Source organism: Nicotiana tomentosiformis, chromosome 5 (assembly GCF_000390325.3).
Source record: "Nicotiana tomentosiformis chromosome 5, ASM39032v3, whole genome shotgun sequence".
Classification (NCBI taxonomy): domain Eukaryota; kingdom Viridiplantae; phylum Streptophyta; class Magnoliopsida; order Solanales; family Solanaceae; genus Nicotiana; species Nicotiana tomentosiformis.
Window position 1 is genome coordinate 125,887,758 of NC_090816.1, and position 24,219 is coordinate 125,911,976.

The 24,219-nt window shown below is 35.9% G+C and overlaps 1 protein-coding gene across 1 annotated transcript; it reads right to left on the bottom strand.

Annotated features, from left to right (window-relative positions):
* Positions 1–4,713: 4,713 nt before the first annotated feature.
* Positions 4,714–9,163, bottom strand: LOC104112493 (protein FLOWERING LOCUS T-like). Its single transcript, XM_070175312.1, has 4 exons — positions 8,486–9,163; positions 7,676–7,737; positions 5,647–5,687; positions 4,714–5,195 (listed from the first exon to the last, which is right to left on the bottom strand). The coding sequence occupies exons 1-4, from the start codon at positions 8,681–8,683 to the stop codon at positions 4,969–4,971; spliced, it is 528 nt and encodes a 175-aa protein (XP_070031413.1). The 5' UTR covers positions 8,684–9,163; the 3' UTR covers positions 4,714–4,968.
* Positions 9,164–24,219: the final 15,056 nt, after the last annotated feature.

A 24,219-nucleotide genomic window follows, 5' to 3' on the forward strand; every position in this document is an offset into this window, starting at 1 on the left:
AAACCTCGTGCATCACCACAACAAGTACCACAACAACAATAACAATAATACAAAGTACGGCAAGTAAATCAACTCAAGAACCTTCGATCACAAGAAACGGTAGAACTAGTTCAAGACGAATAACCATAATAAAGAATACTAGGCATAATAAGAACAACTCGACAGGGAAGGAAACAATATATAACAATGGTCCCACAAAGTACGGTTCAACAATAAGAAACTAACACGAATCAAATAATTCCGAATAAGGGCAATTCCACTAAGGCATAGGATATCTAAGCTTCTTTTAAGTTTGGACAATTACGGAAGAGATACAACCAATTCAAATAAATGTGGGCAACGAGAAAATCACCATAACCTCAATTAAGGGCGAACATTTACAAAAAGGGACAACTACAACTTCAAATAAAGATACACAGTTAGTGAAAATATAACATGACAATGGAAGAGATAACAATTTCAATTAAGGCACATATGAATCAAGTAAACAGTAAGAGTGGATCATGAAGCAATTGATTCTAATTAAGCAGGTAAAGGTGAAACTAGTAATTAAGGAACGTAATCATAACAAGTACAACTTCATATTCAATGAATGCAAGGACCTAGGAACCCTAAAAGGCCAATTTTAACAAATAAGTCCGAGCACGTACTCGTCACCTCGCATACACAGACTACAATCAATATAGAAGACTCAAATCCTAAGGGGTAGTTCCTTCACACAAGGTTAGACAAGATACTTACCTCAAAGAAGACAAACTGATACTCTAAAATGAACTTCTCAGGTGAAATGACCTCCGGACGGCTCAAATCTAACCAAAATAACTTCAAAGCACAAATAAAACTCATAAGAAACTATTCCGGATCATAAAGGCTCAATCTTTATCAAAATCTAAAAATCGACCCAAAAATCGACTCCCGGGCCCGTATCTCGGAACCCGACAAATTTTAAAAAACCCGAATGCTCATTCCGATACGAGTTCAACCATACTAAAATTATCAAATTCCGATACCAATTCGTCCCTCAAATCATGATTTTTCATTTCGAATTTTTCTTCAAAAATCACCATTTTCCTCAACTCAAAACACAAATTAAATGATAAAAATAAAGATAAAATCATGGAATATATTACATTCTAGGTGAAGAACACTTACCCAACCGATTTGCTTGAAAAAACCATAAAGAATCACTCAAAATCGAGCTCTACAAGTCAAAATATGATGAAAAATGGCCTAACCCTCGATTTGGAAAACTTATATTCTGCCCAGGTCTAAAAGCATCGCGAACGCGGAGAAAGGCTCGCGTTCGCGAAGAAGGAAAGTAAGGCTGTCCAGAAAAACATTCTGCGAATGCGAGGGAAGGAGTGAAGAACAAGGGACGGAACCTACGCGAACGCGAGACGGCGAACGCGAAGAAGAAATATGAGGCTGCCAGGAAGAGCTTCGCGAACGTGATGAAGGGGAAAAGCAAACCTTCACGAAAGTGAAGAAGGATCTCGAGGTGGTCAGCAGTAACACTTCGCGAATGCAAAAGGCGCTTCGCGATCTTGAAGAAGGACACCAGAAAACCGGAACAACAGTTCAAAAATAGGGGAAATGACTCGTAGCCCACCCGGAACACACCTGAGGCACCATCTAAACCTACAAACAAGTTCTATAACCTAACATGGACTCGCTCGGGGGCCTCAAATCACATCAAACAACGCCGAAAATATAAATCGCACCACGAATCGAACTTATGAACTTTCAAAACTTCCAAGTTCGAAAACTCGTGCCGAAACCAATCAAACTAACCCGGAATGACGTCAAATTTTGCAGGCAAGTCCCAAATGACATAACAAAGCTGTTTCAACTCTCAGAATCGCATTCCGACCCCGATATCACCAAAGTCAACTAATGGTCAAACCTCTCCACCTTCCAAACTTCAACTTTTCCAACTTTCGCCGAAATGCTTCAAATCACCCTACGGACTTCCAAATCTAAATCTGGAAGCACGCCTTAGTTCAAAATCACCACTGGAAGCTGTTGAAATCATCCAAAACCCATTCCGAAGCCGTTTACATAAAGTCAAATTCCGGTCAACTCTTATCGCTTAACCTTCCAAAACTTGAATCCTTCTTCCGATTTGACTCTGAATCATCCGGTAATTGAACTCGACCACGTACGCAAGTCAATACACATAATACGAAGCTGCTCAAGACCTTATGCCGCCGAACGGGACATAAATTCTCAAAATGAATGGCAGGATCGTTACTTAAATATACGAAGGGTGTTGCCGTACCAATTGATTTGATCTACATATATATATATTGGGTGAGAATGAGATAAGTGCACGAAGGTATTACCGTGCCATTCGATGTGATATCTTGAATATATTTCTCACGCCAGGGAATTTATGAATTTGCTATTGTGATTTCTCCTAGTAATCTTTTTTTCTGCCTCGCAAAGTTATTTCATTGTACCCGTATATGTTATGTTCTATAGTTGTTTCTATTGTTAATATACTGCACAGGTTATAACAACGAGTATCTTTTACTAAAATTCTCGTCACTACTTCGACGAGGTTAGACAAAATATTTACTGAGTACATGAGATCGGTTGTACTCATACTACACTTCTGCACCTTGTGTGCAGATTTTGGATGTTGATGTTGCGGTGTATGGTGGGAGCTGGAATTGAAGATGTTTCCGCGATCCGGTCATAGATGCCTCTTGTTCTTGGTAGATTTAGAATTATTAATCTGTTCATGTATATTTCAAACAGATGATGTATTTTATTTCATATCAACTTTGCAAATTCTAAATCTTAGAAGCTCGTGATTTGTACTACCAGTCCCTAGAAAAAGTAAAACGGTTCAGTTATTTTATTATTTATTTTTCTCGATAAACCTAATTAAATTGGATTGTAGTTAATTGGCTTACCTAACGGGTTGGGTTAGATGCCATCACGGCTGGTCGGATTTTGGATTGTGACAATGTCTTTAGAAAATAGTAATATATTAGTAGTAGACACCCTATATACAAAGTAGATTTTTGTCGAATCCAAAAGTGCACGCACAATCTTTAAATCCTAGGTTCGCCTCTGGTAACCATATTATCTGTGGCTTCTTGAATATGATCATTTTTGGGAGAATTCCTAGTCTCCCAGACTTGAGGAACCCCCAATTTGAGGCTTTACGAATGTAAAAGTTAAACCCAATAGTTATTCATTGGTTATCCATTTTCTAAATGGATAATATGGTTCTTATTCATATTTGACCCATTTTTAAAAAGTTCATTATTTAACTCATTTTTTAGTAGATAATATGGGCGGTTAACTGTTTTCTTTTAACTATTTTGCCACTACTAGCTAGAATAGTCGTTTTATGAATCATGCTTTTGTTACGGATATTAATTCTACCACCTCTCATATGTTTTGTTCTGGAGTAACTGATAAATTATTGCCGATTCTCGCAATCGTCGAGTTAATGAGGAATTCAGAGCATCGCGAAACATGTTGATTTCTTGCCTCTTTCGTAGAGTAGTTGTTCTGAACGTTTGTGAGTGCTCCGGACAGTCTGCAATATAGTGCATCCTGAACTTAAATACTTAATGTGTTCTCATTCGGGGGAGTTTTTACTTATCTTCGGTTTTTCTGGTTTGAAGTTCATAGTTTTCCGACTACATGATCTGCTTTACTGATTGTGCCTCCGAGCCGCGCAGAGGCGGCTCAACGGCTATAGTGGCCTAAAGTTAAACTATATTAAGAGGGGCCTCTTAAATTTATTTTCGTAAAATTCATACAATAATGAGAGATAAAAAATTTAGTTTCTGATTTATGAATCAATCAAAATATGATTAAATGAAGTAGCTAATAAGAGACAGTGACTTCAAGTGAGAAAATAAAACAATCAAAAATATGAAAAGAAATGAATGAACTTAGGGGAGGAAAAATTACAATCGAATATGCTAACTACTAAGAGAAATTTTTTATTTATATTTGCTAATTCATCTGTATAACCTCAGCAAAACAAAAATAAATTGTTAAAATTTGAAATCTCTTATTAATAGTTATTATATAAAATAAATTACATGTTATGCATAATAATATAATAAACTCCTAATATTATTTTGGGGCCTTTTAGTTTTGGGAGCCTAAGGCAATGACTTTAGTAGACTTACCCTTCAGCCGCTCTTGTAACCACGTGTCATCTATCGGTCGAGTGGACAACATATATAAGTTAATTTTTCACCAATACACATCTACAACCCCAGGGGCGAAGTTACGGTGGGTTAAGGGTGGTCATTTGACCACTTTCCGTCGAAAACTTATATCATATATATAGGTAAAATATTAGTTTTTAAAGGTATATAACATATATTGAACACTCTTTGTTAGAATTTTTTTTTTTCTCTTCTTTCAAGTTTGAACACCTTTAGAAAAATTTTTGGTTTCGTCATTGCACGCCCCCGAGGAGTGCTCATCTTAATCTAAAAGTAAAAAGGAAAACATTAATACCATGATAATAGTTTATACAGATTAAGTGCATGTACTAATGTATGGTAATTTTTTAGAGTTTTTAATCAAAATTGTCCCTGGGATTGGTTTAACTTTATCCTTTATATATTATGTTAGTACTTATAGTCCTTTAACTATGTTAAACTTGTGCAGCTTTGGTACAACTAATAGAATACCCTACATGTATATTTTTAGCCGCTCGTAAAAATAACAGCTATATATAATAACAAGATTAAAAGTATACTTCTATATATAATAATAATATTAATTCCTTGGGATCCTTTTACACTACAAATACGCATATAAACCTTTCCCATATATCAATTTGAGTTGATGACTATTAGCTAGACTCCCAATGATAGCATCCACTTACTTTTCAATTTATTTAAATTTTAGCAAAGCTACTATCTTAGGTAGGTATAATTAATTATTCCATGTTTTTATTTCTTGTAAGCAACTAATTATTTAATACTATTACATTAATCGACGGCCACCAGTACCATTCTCCCTTTGGCAATTGAAATAAAGAGCAGCAACAGGTAATCCAAGATTATAGTGCTTTGCAAAGTCTCTTGTGTTGAAATTCTGACGATTTTCTGGAGCATACACACTCTCTCTACGTGATTGCCGAAATAGCACTAAAACTAGTCGATGTATTCCCATTGTTGGACATGGACACTCATAGGATACCACTTCATTGCCTACAAAAAGGAAAAACAAGAATTAGTGTCGAACAAATTTCTTCGCTTAAGCTAAACCAATTTAACCATGAATTAGTGACAGAATCCGTGCGTAAATATCATTTGTAATTTTATGACCAATTTTTACTTTTTGCCCTTGAAATCCAATCTTGTTTACATAAATTCTATGCACGGGGTATGGGGGAAGGACCAGACCACAAGGGTCTATTGTACGCAGCTTTATCTTGCATTTCTGCAAGAGGCTGATTCCACGGCTTGAATCCGTGACCTCCTAGTCATATGGCAACAACTTTACTAGTTACGCCAATGCTCCCCTTCATTTTTCTAATCATAGGTTATCACTGAAATCAAATTAATGATAGTGTAGAATATTTTTTATGTATGTTGGGGGAGGGGGGTGTTCAAAATGAAATATAGAGAAACTCATGATTAGTATGAAGGATAGACTTACCAAAGCTTACTCCTGTGGTTGCTGGGATATCAGTGACCAACCTAACAAAGTTAATTAATCAGAGAGAATGTTTGAGAAATTGTATGAATTGAATAAATTTGATACTAATACTCAATTCATGAATATATCATATGTCTTAAATTTATTCAATATTTATGAATTTAATTGTAATTAAAAAAATCAATCTTTGATGGTGGCAAGGAACATATCAATTTTTTAGTGGTTAGGGCCAACCTGGTTCATGGGCAAACGACTGGTCCAATCCTAGTTTGGGTTAGGCAGAATTCCTTGAGCCCAAATCCAACACCTAACTTGGGCCTATGATTGGTATCGAGCCACTTGTTGCTGAGACTAGTCCCCTTTGTGATAGGGATCTTTACAAAAATAGCCAGTCATATTAATTATTTATTTTTTTAGACATATACATAAATTATACATTTATTATACACATGTAATACATAAACTATGCATATATTATATATTCACCTGCTATTATTAGTTTAAGTGATAGGGTGGGCGGCTATTAGATTAATTCTTCTTTGTGATACTTATTTTGTTTGGGCTTTTTCATTTTTGGTCAGTCAGCCGAACAATTACAGGCAGTAGCCCAAATATACAAAAAAATATACATTATGTATATAATATGAAAACTAATTCGCATGCACAATTCATACGAGGAAATTGGCCTTGGCTTTTTACAATATTGAAATTAAGAAAAAAAAAATTTTACATCTCTAATGTGTAAAAGATAGATTTTTTACGTGTAAAAGCAAATATCTCATGTGTAAAGAAAACGATAGGGTCATAAAACTAAAATAAGTTTGTAATGACCCACAAAACCATTTGACCATATATATATATATATATATATATATATATATATATATATATATATATATATAGAGAGAGAGAGAGAGAGAGAGAGAGAGAGAGAGAGAGAGAGAGAGAGAGAGAGAGAGATAGTCCAAATGGTATTACTAGCCATTCAAAATGTCCTTTTGAACAAGTGAATGTTGTCCATTCTATACTTTCTTCATGCATCTTTACTTGTGAATAGCTTGATTTACTAAAAAGACCGGCAACAACTGAAAAAGATTTGCAACAAACTTTGGAATCAGCGAGTGGAGAAAATAATTGTGAAACGACAAATAAAGAAGAATCATTTATGTTCATGGCATGTGACGATGGGGCCTAAAGAAGTACCCGACAAGGCTGAAAAGAAAAAATTTCTAAAAGAGTTTGAAGTCCGTTCTTAAATCCGCTCAAAGGTACTGCTATAAAAGAAAGAAAAACTGAAGAAGGAAGGACAGAACGAAAGAATCAATCAGAAGAAAAATACAAACCTCTCTTTACGTTCAACCATTCACCATCCACAACCTCTCTCAAACTCCTCTCTATAAAATATGTCTGTATGTATGCTATATTAGTTCATATGTTAAGTCTGTAAGATAAATAAATCGTATGTTCCGGTGTGCAAGTGTTTAATTTCAAGTCCAGTAAAACTCTTTTGGATTCACCGAAAGGGAAATATCTCTCCTATAAGCATATATATATATATATATATATATATATATATATATATATATATATATATATATATATATATATATATTTTTCTTGTTGATACATTAATTAGGTGTTTGGATTCAGTAATCCGTAGGATCATGAATGCAAGAATTTGATCAACTTTACAATCATAGCTACAGTACTTTAGTCCGTTATCAAGGGTGGATCCAGCTTTGGAGCACTTGGTTCATCTGTATCCGGTACTTGTGACGTGAAGTATAAATTTATGTGTAAAAATTCATTAAAATTATAATAAATAGTAGATATAAATCTACAATTTTAAAAATATAATGGGTTCAATAGACTTTAAAGATTGAACCTATTTAGTTTGTCCCGAATTCGCCTCTGTTTGTTGTTACAATATGGCAGAATGGAATAAAGCCACTGTACTAATCTGATAGCTAAATTAAACAAGCTATAAAATTCTAGCTAAAGAATGGGAAAAAAAAAAAAAAAATCTAACCAGTGCAAATACTCCTTCTGATATGGGTTGCTCGGAGTTGGAGCGTCAGGATCCACCATAACCTTCACAAACAAGACCAGAAAATTTATTAAGGTACTTTGATATGATGAAAATTATTCAATAAAAAAATTCACAAGAAAGTCATTTTTTGAATGTTTAGTACTAATTAAAATTATTTTTTAAAAGGTGAAATGGCTTTCCATCAAAGGGAAAAATGACTCCGCTCAAACACAATTATATATCTTGACTTTCAATTTCATATCACTTGCTTCATACAATGCTTAGATATCAATTATTATCAATCCTTAATGCTCAAAAATTCACGGAACACTATCTGATTTGTTAATATATATACCCAAAAATATTTTCTAAGAAATTTTTTAATTTTAATCCCAAAACATTTTTCATGAGAAACAACTTGCATCGTATCAGTTGAAGACATAATATTATTGCTCTCTAACAAGTTAAGATATAATATAAAAGTTATGGGGTCAACTGAACTTAGTAAATTTGACTCAAACCCATGTATATGTGTTTAAGAAGATAGAGTAGTAAATATACACAAAGAACCTAGTAATTCAAATAGTTAGTGGACGAGCGATATCTCGAACCCGTAAAATTCAAATTCTAAACATCTATCTAGACATATACACACTTCAACATGGTATCCTAAACTTTTAGATGAAGGTCAAATAATTCAACAATAAAATAAGTGAGAAAAATGAACAAGGAAAACAATGACTTTTGTAATGCATGTCAAAGCTATAGCTAGTACAATATAGCAAAAGATTATATAAGGTATATATATACCAAAGTGTAAAAAGTGCGAAGATCATCCCCTCCAACTTCAACCCTAGGTTGATTGGTAAGATGAGAAGGCCTCAAATCACAACCATTTTTAACCTCTCTAGTGTTGTAAACCACTCTTAGGCTAATAGAATTAGTGAATGGATCTAAAACATCTCCGATCACTCGAGCAAGTGACAATGTGTCTCTTCCTCTTTGCATGATATCACTATAAGAAAAACTCGAATTACCAACGGATTTTACCAACCACCCAAATATGTTTGTTGGTTGCTTGACTCAATGATCAAGAGCACAAGGATATTTATATGAGTTAGTATGCTAGTGTATTGGTATCAATTTGTATTGTGCCTTTTGTTCCATCCCAAGAATCTTAAACCTCATCATTCTTTTGTTTTTCTATCTTTTTCTCCAACTTGAAGACCTTTTAAACACAGAGGCGGATGTAGGATTTTATTTCTATGCATTCAACATTTAAGCTTATGGGTTCATATCTATTTTATTGTAATTTTAGTAATTTTTTACACATAAATTTATGCTCTGTGTCGAAAGTATTGGATTCAATTGAACCCGATAATTGTATGGTGTATCAGCCTCTGTTTGCACATATAGTATTTCCATCCACTTGCAAATTCAGAGCAGAAACAGAATCTTATCATTCGCGAGTTTGAGTTTTGGCACGTTGGAAGGGGCGTATTTAGGGGGATTCCAATACTCCCCTCCTTAGATTATGTATAACAGTTGCTGATTTAGCATATAGTTAATGGGTTCAACTGATCCCAATATTTTTCATACGGAGTATAGATATAGATGTAAATATAAAAAAAAATTGAACTTATACCTTCAAAAGTGGAATAGGTGCATTAATAAGAACGATTGAACCCGTAAAATTCATATCATGGGTCCTCCTATTTACAGTAGTGCAGCCATCTTCCCAAAATTCTGGATTCGCCTCTTTCGTTCGATGTCTAATCAACTTTTCTTACTTGCATTTGCCTTCGAGTTATCAATCCATCTCTCGATTATATTCTTCTTTGTCCAATGCAGCTTTGCATACATGGATTTAGGATTATTTAAATTTGATGGATTCATTCTTTAAGACTATTAACAATAAATTTATTATATTTTTGAAATTATGAGTATTCATAATTTAATATTTGTTCAAATTTAATAAGTTTCCCTAGGGCTGTCAAATTTGGCCCAAGCCCAAATGACCCGCCCAACCCGTCTAAGGTTGAGCTAGTTATTGACCCGGCCATTTATTGAACTAAGCTCATCTTGACCCAACTCATCTCAACTCATTTAAAATTGGGCTAATTTTTAACTCAAATTGACCAATGAGTAACTTTGTCAAAATATCTTAGAAATAAATTATTATTTTTGTGATATGTTATATATGACCATATCAAAAGAAAAAAAAAAGGTCTTATTTAGTAGTTATATAATTTATAAAAAATTAACACATATTAATTAAAGCTTAATAAGAGTTGGGCGGATTGGGTTATGACCCGAATTTTAGCATATCTTGACCCAACCCATCTTAGCCCAACCCGCTCAATTATTAACTCAACCTATTTTGACCCTCCCAAAATCGATCCAGCCCGCCCCTATGCGAATCAATTGAAGGCGCGTTATTGAGGACAATCGCAATGGTGTGATATTCAGTGACACAAAAAACAAAGGATAGTCCGGTGTACTAAGCTCCCGCTATGCGCTAGTGACACAAATTAAATGCAAATGTTTTAGCACTCGAGTTTCTTTTTCTTACTTATTCTTTTTGAATTTTCCTTTTTTTCTCCTTTTCTTCAAATACATATTCTTCTTTCTTTTTTTTATATTCCTTTCTTTATTTGGCCTTTTCTTTTAGTTTGTTGACCTTTCTTTTACTTGGTTTCAACTTCGTTAGCCACGGCAATGAATTATTAAATAGTTGTTTAGTATGCTATGTAGAATGTAAAATATTTGCAATTGTAAGCAATTATTCTATCTTTTCCAAAAAATAAGAAGTCGTCAAATACAATTGTGTCTTAGTGACTAGAAGTCTCTTACAGCTTGTTTGGATGGTTATTATATATCGTTGTATAATGTATCGTATCGTATTGTACTGTATCATTTGATGTATATAATATTTGATTAGATTATATTATTTGCTCTCATTTTATGATGTCATGGACCAATAATATGAAGAATAAACTTACAATATTACAATGAAAAAGTGAGGTACGAGGTATAATTATTATATAAAAAGGTATGATAAAAAATAAAATAGAATTATTTAATAATATAGAAAGGCAAGATGAGACAAAAAAAATTAGGCAACGATGCGATCACACCAAATCGGTTGTTACATAAAGTGGTATTTTTCGTCGTTATGTAACGACGAATTTAGCGATACGATATAATAAAATTTAATTAACAATCAAAACAAATATTGTATTTAATAACTATACGATACAATATAATGGGTAACAATCATCCAAACAAGCTGTTAGTTTTCTTATGACTTTAACTATATCAGAAGTGAGAGTTGTTGGTACGACGAAGGGTAATTTTGGAATTTCACTGATTCCAGTTGTTTTGCTTCTTATAGACACGTGTATGATGTAATACAAGAGTCCGGAATCAAAATATGGTTCTTTTGAACTCAAACAACTGAAATGTGTGAAAAAAGAGATGGTAACCAAAATATGTATAACACCCTTTTAAAGGGTGCTATACCTTAACGGTCATTTGCCCGTTAAGTTATAGCGCCCTTTAAAAAGGCGTTATACGTGAATTTGAAAAGATGGGAGGTATAGCACCGATTATTACCACGCTATAGTATAGCGCCTTAATAAACGGCGTTATACCCACATAAAAAGGCCCATTCCCTTCCCCACCAAACCAGAACCCCTCCCTCCCCCCTCCCCCCAATTAAAACAAAAAAACTTACAGCGGTCCCCCCTCCCCCATTGTCAACAAAAAAAAAGCTCGAGTGGAGCCCACCTGTCCCACAAAAAGTAAAGATTCTCGGTCCTACATCCTACCTAAGGCGTTATCTCGTAATGGGTTGCTCGTTTCGGCTCCAAATCACCAAATCTTCAACTTTCAAAACACCTTAAATCGAGGTATTCCGACTTAGTTTATGTTAAAACTCGTATAAAAAAAAGGCATATTAGTTCTTTTTAATGTGTTCTATGTTGTTTTTTGATTGTTTTGCGATTTAATTAATTTGTTATTTTTATCCGGACTATGATATTAGTGTGCTAAAAAAATTAGTAAAAATAGAGAAATTATTATTAATCGTTAAAAAAAATTTAATTAGTTACTTTTTAATGTGGTATATGTATTTTTGTGAATGTTTTGTGATTAAATTTATTTGTTATCCGATTTAGATTATTTATTTGTTTAAAGACTAATAAAATAGATAAATTGTTACTTTAGTTCCCTCTAGTGGTATTGTCACGACCCAAACCGATGGGCCGCGAAGGACACCCGGTGCCTTACTCAACCGAGTACCAACGTTACATATCATTCTTGTCGTACTGTTATTAGCAAATGGGCCAAACGGGCCATCGTGGCTAACCAGAATAAACATAAGGGAATATTCAATATAAGACGACCCAATCTGATAAAAAAACTTATACATGTGTCATAAGGCATATAAGACAAAAATTATACTAAACATAAGCCGATAAGGCCGTACAATCTTTCACGTACACGATATATATATCTACAAGCCTCTAAGGATACATAAATGTCATAAACGTCGGGACAGAGCCCCGCCATAACAATCAACACATGTCCTAATCATACTGACCAATAGCAGCTTCGGAGCAAATGGAGCACACCAATATCTTCCGATGAGCTGATAGCCTACTTGGAGGAATTTCGACCTGTCTATCGGGACCTGCGGGCATGAAACGCAGTATCCCCGGGCAAAAGGGACGTCAGTACAAATAATGTACCGAGTATGTAAGGAAAAAAAATCAGTAAACATTAGACATGAGAAAAATATGGAGTAAAAGACTCGACATGTATGTCTGAATAACTATGTGAATCATCAATATTTACAATGTCATACATATGTGTATAAATATCATACCATGTTTAGGTACATGCGTTCATAACATCATTAAGCCTCTGAGGGTATCCCATCATATCATTTCGGCCACTGTGGGCAAATCATCAACGTATATCAGTTGATCAAGTGGTGGTGCGTATATAACGCCATAACCTTTTCCCATATTCCATATACATATAATATACGCGTATATAATGCCATCTGGTCATGGGTCAATATACATGTATAAATGTATGAAATGCATAAAAAAAATACATTAATAAGATTTTTCGGAATATCATAAAATCAATATGCTTTTCGGATAAACTTTATCAAATACGTATTTTTCTGAGGCCTATGAACAGAGGATATAATAATAATTTACACGAAAAATCAAGAATATAGACACCCCTAGTATTTCTATGAATAGAGTCATTTATGAAAGTTGCGTATTTTGCTCGTTTCGTTTGTATCATTTGGATCATGCCAAAAAGAAAGAAGGGATAGACTTAACATACCTGAGCTGATTCTCTTGACAATCTCTCTAACACACGTCAATTGCGATAACACGTAACGACGGATCGAAGTAGGGAAAAATTCGTATGATATTCTTTGAGAAAGATTGCATTGTACTCCCTTAGAATCCCAAATCTCACGCTTCGAAATTTTAAGTGAATTGATTAAGCTCCATCATCACTTTGCAAATTTAGCATCCCTCTTTAAAATTTATGAACAATGTTACTAATAAAGAATGGAATGTTGTTCTCTACAATAATGAAAAATGAATATAGTTGTGCCCTTTTTTGGGCTTGAATTCTTGAATTCTTCCTTGAATTCTTGCTGAAGCTAAATGTCACGTTACTGAGGATGCTAATATGCAAATTCTTGTTTTGAATTTGCTTAAGTGAATTAGAGAGGTTAAGGAGATATCCACGTCTCTTTAAGTGAATTAGAGAATGGACTTTAATGTCTTGGTAGTGTGGGCCCCACCTTTCAATACTTTTGTCACATAATATATATAAATGTGCCACCTTTCAAAGTGACTTAAGAGTTATCAAATAGAACATATATTGCTGCCACGTTAAAGTTTCTTAAACTTTATTCAAAGACTTGGAGTTTCAAATGAATTCTTTAAAAGTGTTGGTTGGTAGGCCCTACTTATAACTTTAATGTTTAGCAAGCCTTTTTATCCCAAAGTGTGATACCAACGTAGCATACATATTAGTCATATATCACTTTAGTTGTCATGGTCCCACGTGGACAAGACAATTCTTACACTTATCCACTTAAATTAATAATTAACTAATTATCTCAAATTACTTAAAATACTACTCACTTTTAACACTTTATACACCCTACTATCATGGTCATGTGGTACCTTCTATGGCACTAGTCCATAAATACGGGTTATTGTAGCTTGGACCATATTTTATCTCAAAATGTCAAACTTCGACGAAGTTCATTTTCTTCGATTTGCTTACCCTCTCACCTTCACGAATTTACTTATCACTTGTTTGAAATAGCATAATGCTTATAATCTCAAAATAAATCTCATTTCCAAACTTACGTCGATTAACTTATGACGAAACTTTAACATACGAAAATGCGTGATATGACATCTCATTTATGAGCTTATCTCAATTTACTTATGGCGTACTTTCACGTACGAAAATATGGGGTGTAGCATCATTCCCCCCTTTGGAACATTCCTCCTCGAATATTGACTAATGCATTGACTAATGCACTTATCATTTTCATAACTTATGTTTTGCGAACGCTTTAGTACTCTTCTTGCCATCTAGGCAACTATTCTGACAATAAATCCAAAAGCCAGGGCATTCTCCCCTTTAGGACTCTTTCTCACACCATGACTTGTGGTCGGAATCCTTTCAATCTCTTAACTATTTCTACCTTTTATCATGCAACATGTACGATTCTGACCTTGTAAGTACGCCTATGTGACTTTTCTTTCCTTTTTCCTCCAATTTCTTTTTCTTCAAATCATAACTCAATCGAAGACCCAAACATCATCCTTTATCTATCACAATTACACCCTCATTCTACTACCAGGGCAGCATTCCATCTCTTCTAAATGTTATTAGTCTTAGACTCCTTTGAGTTCATTCAAGTTATACTGAGTTTTCCATAACTTAAAGAAACCATCAGCTTTCTTATTTTTATGGGCTTAATCCCGAGGACTTATCCATTCTCATCACCTTCTCACTCGCCCTTTCTTATCTTTAATCCTGTCTTTCTAAAACCTTGTCGTTTTACCATACTTTAGCTTGCGACCTACACATATCTATTTATACTACTCGTAACCTTCCTTCAACTTACGTGCATCATCGATTTCCTTATGTCATCTTGGAACATCAAGCGAGACATCACATCATTTCTAACTCTTCTTTATTCTTTTAACTAGACCTCTTGATACATAGAAATCATAGGCTGGAAAATATGCCACTGACGATGCCATTATCATTCTTGGATACTAAGTCTCAGCATTTCTGGCCTTCTATATGAAGTATGGACTATTCATAACCTTCTGCATTTGAGTATCTCGTACGTTGTTCACATTTACCTTACTTACCTTAAAATCTCGCATCACATCTTCTATCTCTTTCATGACCCCCCTTCCACACATGTATAATTCACATCCACAGCTTGAAGCTCTATTATAATACTTGCACCTCTGGTGCATACATAATCCGGTGAGAGCTTCATACTGACTTCTTATGAGGCCGGTACTTTTCTAACTAGCTTTGTCGTAGAGCCGTTATAGAATATGGTTGTTGTACTATCTCTCTTGTACCGCTGATATTAAGAGTGATTCTGCAATGTTCTCAATCATGATGTCTAAACTTTTCTGGGTCCAATAATCAAACTCCTGATTTGCTTCGTTGATGTAACTCTTTAATTTCCTCTTCCTTCTGATCAGCCTTTATGTAGGCTTAAGCTATCTTCCGATCTGCGGCTCCTGGTATTAGTTATTACTTTAGTCTTTCATAGCCGCTATGGAATATCTGTGATGCCATTATCTAACAATTCAATCCCATGTCTATGACCTGGACTCAATTCTTTCTTTTAACTTATACCAGAGTCTTCTACAACTATATGATTGTCAACATAGATGCTGCATGGATAATACTCCGAAATCTAAAGTGCATTCATAATGTAACAAACTCTGAATCACTAATCGAATAATTTCTTTCGTTTCTTCTCAACTTTTTTTAAATGTAAGTAATTACTTTTCCTGGTCATTTTGCAACTTGTTGCATGCATACTTAGCTTATTTCAGTTCCCATGCATGCCAAAATTTTTGTGCAACTCATATGATCTTGAATATTACTTTTGATTTTTCTTCCTGTTCCTTAGCCACGGTAGGTGCCACTTCCTCATGGAGTGCATACAACACAATGTTGTAGTGAGACAATTTTTTTTACATGACCATTTCCTCTTTAGGTCACTGTGCTTAGGTTGAAGCCTTCTTCCTTATTTCCTCAGCTAGTCTTTCATTGTAGTACTTAGGGAGGATCCTATGACTCTTGTAAAGCTTCGAACTTATTACATAGTATACTCGACAAATTTTATTTTTTTTGATGTCCTTCCTTGCCTATAATATTCCGTAGTTACTTACCTTCACGCCCTTGTGCTTGTAGGGTTTCTTCTGAACTAATATTTTGACTGTCTTCCCACTGGCACTCTCTTTTATTTCTGTAACACTCATACAGTACATTTACTATCCCAACTCCTATCTGAATATTTCTCAAGGATCACAATGTCATACCTGCGAGACTGAATTCCCCATGTTGGGGTTCACTATGTTTATCTTGCACGATCTGTTGATTTGTCTGTATCCTTTTATCTAGCCATAACTAGGCTCTTCCTGAATCAACTGCTAACTATTCGTTGTCCCATTCTCACATCAATATTTTGCGTAATCTTTCTTGGGTTATTTCCTTTATCTTAACTTACGTCTCGTACTGACTCCTTATTTATTAATAACATCTCGGGTAGGAACACTTAATTCCTCTCCTTGACGTCATATTTGCATAATGTCCTGGAATCGTTGCATGTCTGTAGGATTTGAATGAGTGCAATCTCATCCTTTTCTCATTTTTATCACATTCTCCATTTACCATTTCGTAGTTACTAAAACCAATTAATTCTGATTTAACTCTACATCACTTCATATTCCCCCCTTTAGGGGAGTACTAAGATTTAGTGCTATGATGATCTACGTATAGATGTTTTACCTCTTCATCTTTGGCATTTTTTCACATCATCGATGGCCCTTACTCGCCTCACGATAATCCTTCTGTACCAAGGATAATAAATTTCCTTACTCGCGAGGGTGACACTTAGTATAACTGGCACATACAGTCCCTTAAGCTGAACTTTGCTCGCATTGCTTGCTTTAGGGAAGTGTCTTCCAGAATGACCATTCTCTGATTTTCTCATGAATCTTCTTCTATTGTCCATTCTATTATTGCCGAAACAAAATATGAAATTATCATGACGTCGACCATTATCAAATCATTCAATCCCTAATTCATGTTTAGTTTATGTTGTTCACTAACCTATACTTATTCATATTACTCTGGGGTCTAACTTTGCCTTCTGGTAGTCGCGTTGGAGTCACAAACTTATTTCTCGAAATGAGGATATGACTTTATGGCCTATACTTTTTTGTTGTCTCCAGGCCTGCCACCTCTCGTCTTTTCCTTCACTTGACTATAAACTCTATAATATTGTCATCTTTTTGATCTACCATTATCATCCGTGTATCATATCTTACTCATAATGCTTCATTAACTCTCTTCTTATTTTCCTGCTAATATTTTTGTTTATCACTTTATTCTGAAACTTCAACAAGACATTATTTCGCTTTTAGCTCTCCTTGCTCCATCCCCTGGCTCTTCAGGTTACCTAACATCCTCGCTCTACTAGGGACGGGACCATACTAAGGTAATATTTATCCCTTCCAGGATTTCAGTGTCTATCTTTGTACTACTCATATCTAGCTGTACTATTTTAGAGTGCACCATCTGGGTGTCTCACAAGGAGATCTATTAGCACATTTGCAATATCCTTCAAAAATGTCAACAGACGCAAACAATCCATTCATCCTTTTGGGTTACTCTAACCCCAGCCGGATCCTGATATCCTGTCCTTCTCTTAAACTATATTTGTTAGTTTCCATAGGGCATAGCTGAGATGGGTGTGGCCAATTATACATACCTATATTACTGTTGAAGGTAAGTCAAAATGCTTATATTTTTCTGCTTGAATTGTAAATACTGATAATCTTCATTAACTGGGTACCTCGTACCCTTCTCACCTTGCTCATTTTACTTGTTGAAACTTGTATCTACCTTCTGAATTTCTCGTTGCTTTTTACCATATAGATGGATAGATATTCATGCCTTAGGGCTCCTTTTCCAGAAGCTCACATGTCTTAGTACACACATGATCTGCTCGAGACCTTATATTTACTCAGCATAAGCATGATGCAAAATTGAGTTCCTCTAACTCAACTCTTTCACAACCGCATTCAATCCCTCACCAATCGTCTTTCTGGACATAGGTATCGTTGTATTATGAATAATATAGAGTTTAGGAGTTTGAATTCTTACAACTAAGATCTACCACATGATCTAGAGTAAGAAGAAAGAGTGGCAGTCCTAAATGCCTTGTAGTCTCCTGCTTATAAGTGTGGTGCACAATACACCCATAAACAAGACTCTACTAGACACGACTTGTAGACTCCCTAGGACAGAACTGCTCTGATACCAATTTTGTCACGACCGAAACCGATGGGCCGCGATGGATACCTGGTGCCTTACTCAACCGAGTACAAATGTTACATATCATTCTTATCGTACTTTTATTGGCAAATGGGCCAAACGGGCCATCATGGCTAACCAGAATAAATATAAGGGAATACTCAATATAAGATGATCAAATCTGATAAAAAAACTTATATATGTGACATAGGGCCTATAGGACAAAAATTACACTAAACATAGGCCGATAAGGCCTTATAATCTTTCATGTATAATATATATGTCTACAAGCCTCTAAGGATCCATAAATATCATAAAGGCCGGGACAGAGCCACGCCATACCAATCAACACATGTCCTAATCATACTGATCAATAGCAACTCCGGAGCAAATAGAGTGCACCAATATCTTTCGCTGAGCTGATAGCCTACTTGGAGGACTCTCGACCTGTCTATCGGGAGCTGCGGGCATGAAACGCAGCGTCCCCGGGCAAAAGGAACGTCAGTATAAATAATGTACCGAGTATGTAAGGAATACAAATCAGTAAACAATAGACCTGAGAAAAACATGGAGTAAAAGACTCAACATGTATGTCTGAATAATTATGTGAATCATTAATATTTACAATGTCAAGCATATGCGTATAAATATCATACCATGTTTAAGTATATGTGTTCATAACATCATCAAGCCTTTGAGGGTATCCCATCATATCATCTCAGCCACTGTGGGCAAATCATCAACGTATATCAGCTGATCAGGTGGTGGTGCGTAAATAATGCCATAACCTTTTTCCATATACTATATACATATAATATACGCGTATATAACACCATCTGGTCATGGGTCAATGTACATGTATAAATGCATGAAATGCATAAGAAATACGTTAATAAGATTTCTTGGAATATCATAAAATCAATATGCCTTTCGGATAAACTTTATCAAAAACGTATTTTTCTGAGACCCATGAACAAAGGATATAATAATAATTCACATAGAGAATCAAGAATATAGTCACCCGTAGTATTTTTATGAATAGAGTCATTTATGAAAGTAGCGTATTTTGCTCGTTTCGTTTGTATCATTTGGATCATGCCAAAAAGAAAGAAGGGATAGCCTTAATATACCTAAGCCGATTCTCTTGAAAATCCCTCTAGCATATGTCAATTGCGACAGCACATAACGGCGGATCGAAGTAGGGAAAAATTCGTATAATATTCTTTGATAAAGATTGCACCATACTCCTTTGGAATCGCAAATCTCACGCTTCGAAGTTTTAAGTGAATTGATTAAGCTCCATCGTCACTTTGCAAATCTTAGCATCCCTCTTTAAAATTTATGAACAATATTACTAATAAAGAATGAGATGTTGTTCTCTACAAGAATGGAAAATGAATATAGTCGTACCCTTTTTTTGGCTTGAATTCTTGTATTCTTCCTTGAATTCTTGCTAGAGCTAAATGTCACGTTACTGAGGAAGCTAATATGCAAATTATTGTTTTGACTTTGCTGAAGTGAATTAGAGAGGTTAAAGAGATATTCACGTCTCTTTAAGTGAATTAGAGAATGGATTTTAATGTCTTGGTAGTGTGGGCCCCACCTTTCAAGACTTTTGTCACATAATATATATAAATGTGCCACCTTTCAAAGTGACTTAAGAGTCATCAAATAGAACATATATTGCTGCCACGTTAAAGTTCCTTAAAATTTATCCAAAGAATTGGAGTTTCAAATGAATTCTTTAAAAGTGTTGGTTTGTAGGCTCCACTTATAACTTTAATGCTTAGCAAGCCTTCTTATCCCAAAGTGTGATACCAACGTAGCATACATATTAGTCATGCATCACTTTAGTTGTCATGGTCCCACGTGGACAAGACAATTCTTACACTTATCCACTTAAATTAATAATTAACTAATTATCTCAAATTACTTAAAATACTACTCACTTTTAACACACTTTCTACACTCTACTATCATGGTCATGTGGTACCTTGTATGGCACTAGTCCATAAATACAGGATATTGTTGCTTGGACCGTATTTTATCTCAAAATATCAAACTTCGACGAAATTCATTTTCTTCGATTTGCTTACCCTCTCACCTTCACGAATTTATTTATCACTTGTTTGAAATAGCATAATGCTTATAATCTCAAAATAAATCTCATTTCTGAACTTACGTCGATTAACTTACGACGAAACTTTAACATACAAAAATGCGGGATCTAACATCTCATTTATGAGCTTATCTCAATTTACTTATGGCGTACTTTCACGTACGAAAATATGGGGTGTAACAGGTATCTTGTGGCCTAATGTAGTACTTGTATTTGTAATGAACTGCCCTTTTAGCGTAGTAAAATGTAGTGCCCTATAGCGTAGTGTCCTTGTAGTTATTGAAATTAATCATTTAAGTATCTCTTATATCCAAAAATACTTCAAAAAAAGCTGATAGTTCAAACACAATCTCTGTCCAATTCTAGTCAACGATCGTAAGAAAATAACATGAGAAAACAACAATATTTTCCGGACTAATTATGAGAAAACAACAATATTTTCAGGATACCTTGGTGCTACTGGGCCTCAAATATCGAGCCCGGAACCCATATGTAAATATTTAATAATTAAATCTTGTATAATTATAAAAATTAATTATTTAATTTACAAACAAATATATAAAATAATAAAACTAACATGTAAAATAATAAAATTAACGTATAAATTAATAAAACTAACATATACGATATTAAACTAACATATAAATAATAAACTAATATTTAAAATAACAGATCTGTTAAGTGATAAATCGGGAAATTTTCTCATCATGAGCACAAAAATTCAGGATACCTTTGTGCTACTAGGCCTCAAATATCGAGTCTAGAACCCATATGTGATTATTTAATAATTAAATCTTGTATAATTATAAAAATTAATTATTTAATTTACAAACAAACATATAAAATAATAAAATTAACATGTAAAATAATAAAACTAACATATAAACTAATAAAACTAACATATACAATATTAAACTAACATATAAATAATAAAATAATATTTAAAATAACAGACCTCTTAAGTGATAAATCGAGAAAATTTTCTCATCATTAACACAAGAATTCAGGATACCTTGGTGCTACTGGACCTCAAATATCGAGCTCGAAACCCATATGTGAATATTTAATAATTAAATCTTGTATAATTATGAAAATTAATTATTTAATTTATAAACAAACATATAAAATAATAAAACTAACATGTAAAATAATAAAACTAACATATTAAAGTAAAATAATGTAATTAATATTATTTAATTTACAGTAGACGACATGGAGGTTCCGCCTTTGCATCCCGGACCTGCCAGGCTGGAGCTACTGTTGTTACAGGGCGATCATAGGTTGTCCCACATATGGGAGGGACAGTTACTGGCCCAGACGTTCCGCGCCAGGAGAGTAGACGATATGTGGGGCTTTCTCAGGGACCACCCTCTCCATCCCCATATAGTCAGACGCCTCCGGGATACGGGTTTTTATAGGATTGTGGAGACCGGCTGGCTGTAGCTGGATTGGTCGTTAATCACGGCCCTGATGGAGCGGTGGAGACCAGAGACGCACACATTCCATTTGCCCATTAGCGAGGCCACTATCACGCTTCAGGATGTGGAGGTCCTATATGGGTTGCCCATTGATGGACACCATGTTGCTTTGCCGAATGCCATCAGAGAGTATACGGGTTTGCACTACATGGAGATGCTGCAGCGGCTCACCGGTTTCCAGCCACCGGATGAGACTGCATTGGTTGGGGCCAGTCATCTGCAGTTGACGCTCGTCCAACAGTGTCGGATGAGCATAGGCATCCAGCATGACGTTGCTGGATTTTTGCCGTTGCTACAGGTGAAAACATAGACGAATACTTTATTCATTATAACAGACCCAGTAAATATATACCTTAAATTTTACGTCCACTTTGTATATTAGGTTTGGGCCTGAGAGCAGTTCCTGCAGTTGCAGCCACCACTACCACCCTTAGCTCTGGGTGCACCACCTCCGTTTCTCTCTCTAGCTAGGAGGTGGGTTGATAGGCGAGGATATGGACGAGAGTACGAGGCTCGACATAATCTCCCCTTGTGTAGGGATTTATTGGATTTCCTGGAGGGCGCACAAGTAAATGTATACCTAAGTTTACTTGGCCTGGCTTCATATGTGTTGCGTATACTCACGTTTTTCGTTGTTAGTTAATAGTTCATTTGGAGGCCATACAGCGACGGGCTAATAGCTGGTTTGCCTGATTATTGCTCGGCTGGCCCAATTATATGGAACTCTTCTGTCCCGTTGATGTGCCTTGATATTGTAGAGCATCATGCCACCGAGCGAGTACTTCGCCAGTTTGTCCACCCGCAGCTTGTACCGCCACTGCCCGCCTGGCATATCACACATTACTAGCGGGATGATCGTTCTAGGGTGGACCAGACATATATGACATGGATAGAGGCATCAATTGATACTTGGGACCAGCGACTTGACCTGATCCCCCCCACCTGACCGGACGGAGGGTGAGCATGATTATATGGGTTGGAACCGCAGCGTTACCCGATTTTATGTCAGGAATCCCATTTATCGCGCTGGCGGTCGGTACGTTCCATACGCCGGGAGGCACGAGGCACTGATATGTTATTTGGTATACTTACTTATAACATTAACCTAGCGTTTCGTAATTTAAATTTTACATGTTGTGCAGGCTATTGGCCTACATCGGTTCCACTAGTTGGGACAGTAGACGCAGTGGTATATCGGAGAGGGAGCAGCCGCTTTGCATGAGTATGGCCGGCAGGTTACCGATCTGGCTTCCCAGACATTGAGGCGAGCCCGGGATAATGATCGCTTAGGATACGAGGCTGATTATGTGGCGCCAGAGAAGTATCGTCGTGGGGCACCAGTGGAGCCTGAACGTGGTCAACGTGGCAGACGTGCCCCACGAGGTAGGGGTGTCCCACGAGGTTGGGGTATCCCATGAGGTAGGGGTGTCCCATGAGGTCGTGGGGGTCGGAGAGGAGGTGGTCCCCAGCAAGGGGGCGTTGAGGCACCTGTTGAGGATGTTGGAGTTGATCAGCCGGGTGACCTCCATGAGCCAGACCACTCTCATAGCAGCATGTCGTCATTCAGCCTTCAGCTTCAGCTCACTCCAGGGATTTTGCAGGTGACCCCGTCTGTTCCATTGTTGATCACGGGCACGGCCATTACGCGAGAGGATTGGGATCAGTATTTTCCTGATCTTCCAGGCCCATCGACCGTTGTTGATGATCGGCCGACACGAGATGTGGATCGTGGGTGCCGACTGAGTTATGGCTCATCATCGAGCGATGCTGGGGATCTTTCACAAGCGCAGGTATGTTTGTATTACTATTAAATTTAAATTTGTTTTTATCTCATTGATTAGCCATAAATATCTTTATGTTTTTTTTATTAAGGCTTCATCCTCACCCGTCACGGAGGCCACTTTGTGTGATACTGACCTGGCTGCGATGGATGATTATATTCAGGAGCCCGACGAGACCATGGTAAGACAATTTAAATTTCTGTGACTTAACACGTACATTACTAATATATATTTCATATACTAAAATATCTTATTATTTTGTAGGTTACTGCTGGACCGACGGCCTCTTCTACCGAGCCTGCCAGCCCTACTGACGATCATGCTGCAGCGCATCCTCCGATAAAGAGGCGACGTGATGATGATGATCCTGATAGCGTAGCCGGACGGGATGGGATGCGCTTCAGGCCAACGGCTGCATTAAAGCATACAGGATGTGGGACACATTGATTTGTTTTGTATTTTATGTACATATGGCATTTAGTAAATAATAGCAACAATTTTTATTGTTTATATTATATGCGCATTATGTTTTTA

Excerpts from the sequence above, each read along its gene's own strand:
- LOC104112493 (XM_070175312.1), bottom strand. The coding sequence starts at position 8,683 with ATGCAAAGAGGAAGAGACACATTGTCACTTGCTCGAGTGATCGGAGAT. Across the intron at positions 5,688-7,675 it reads CAGAAGGAGTATTTGCACTG|GTTGGTCACTGATATCCCAG; the intron begins GTTAGATTTTTT and ends TAACTTTGTTAG. Across the intron at positions 5,196-5,646 it reads AACCACAGGAGTAAGCTTTG|GCAATGAAGTGGTATCCTAT; the intron begins GTAAGTCTATCC and ends TCCTTTTTGTAG.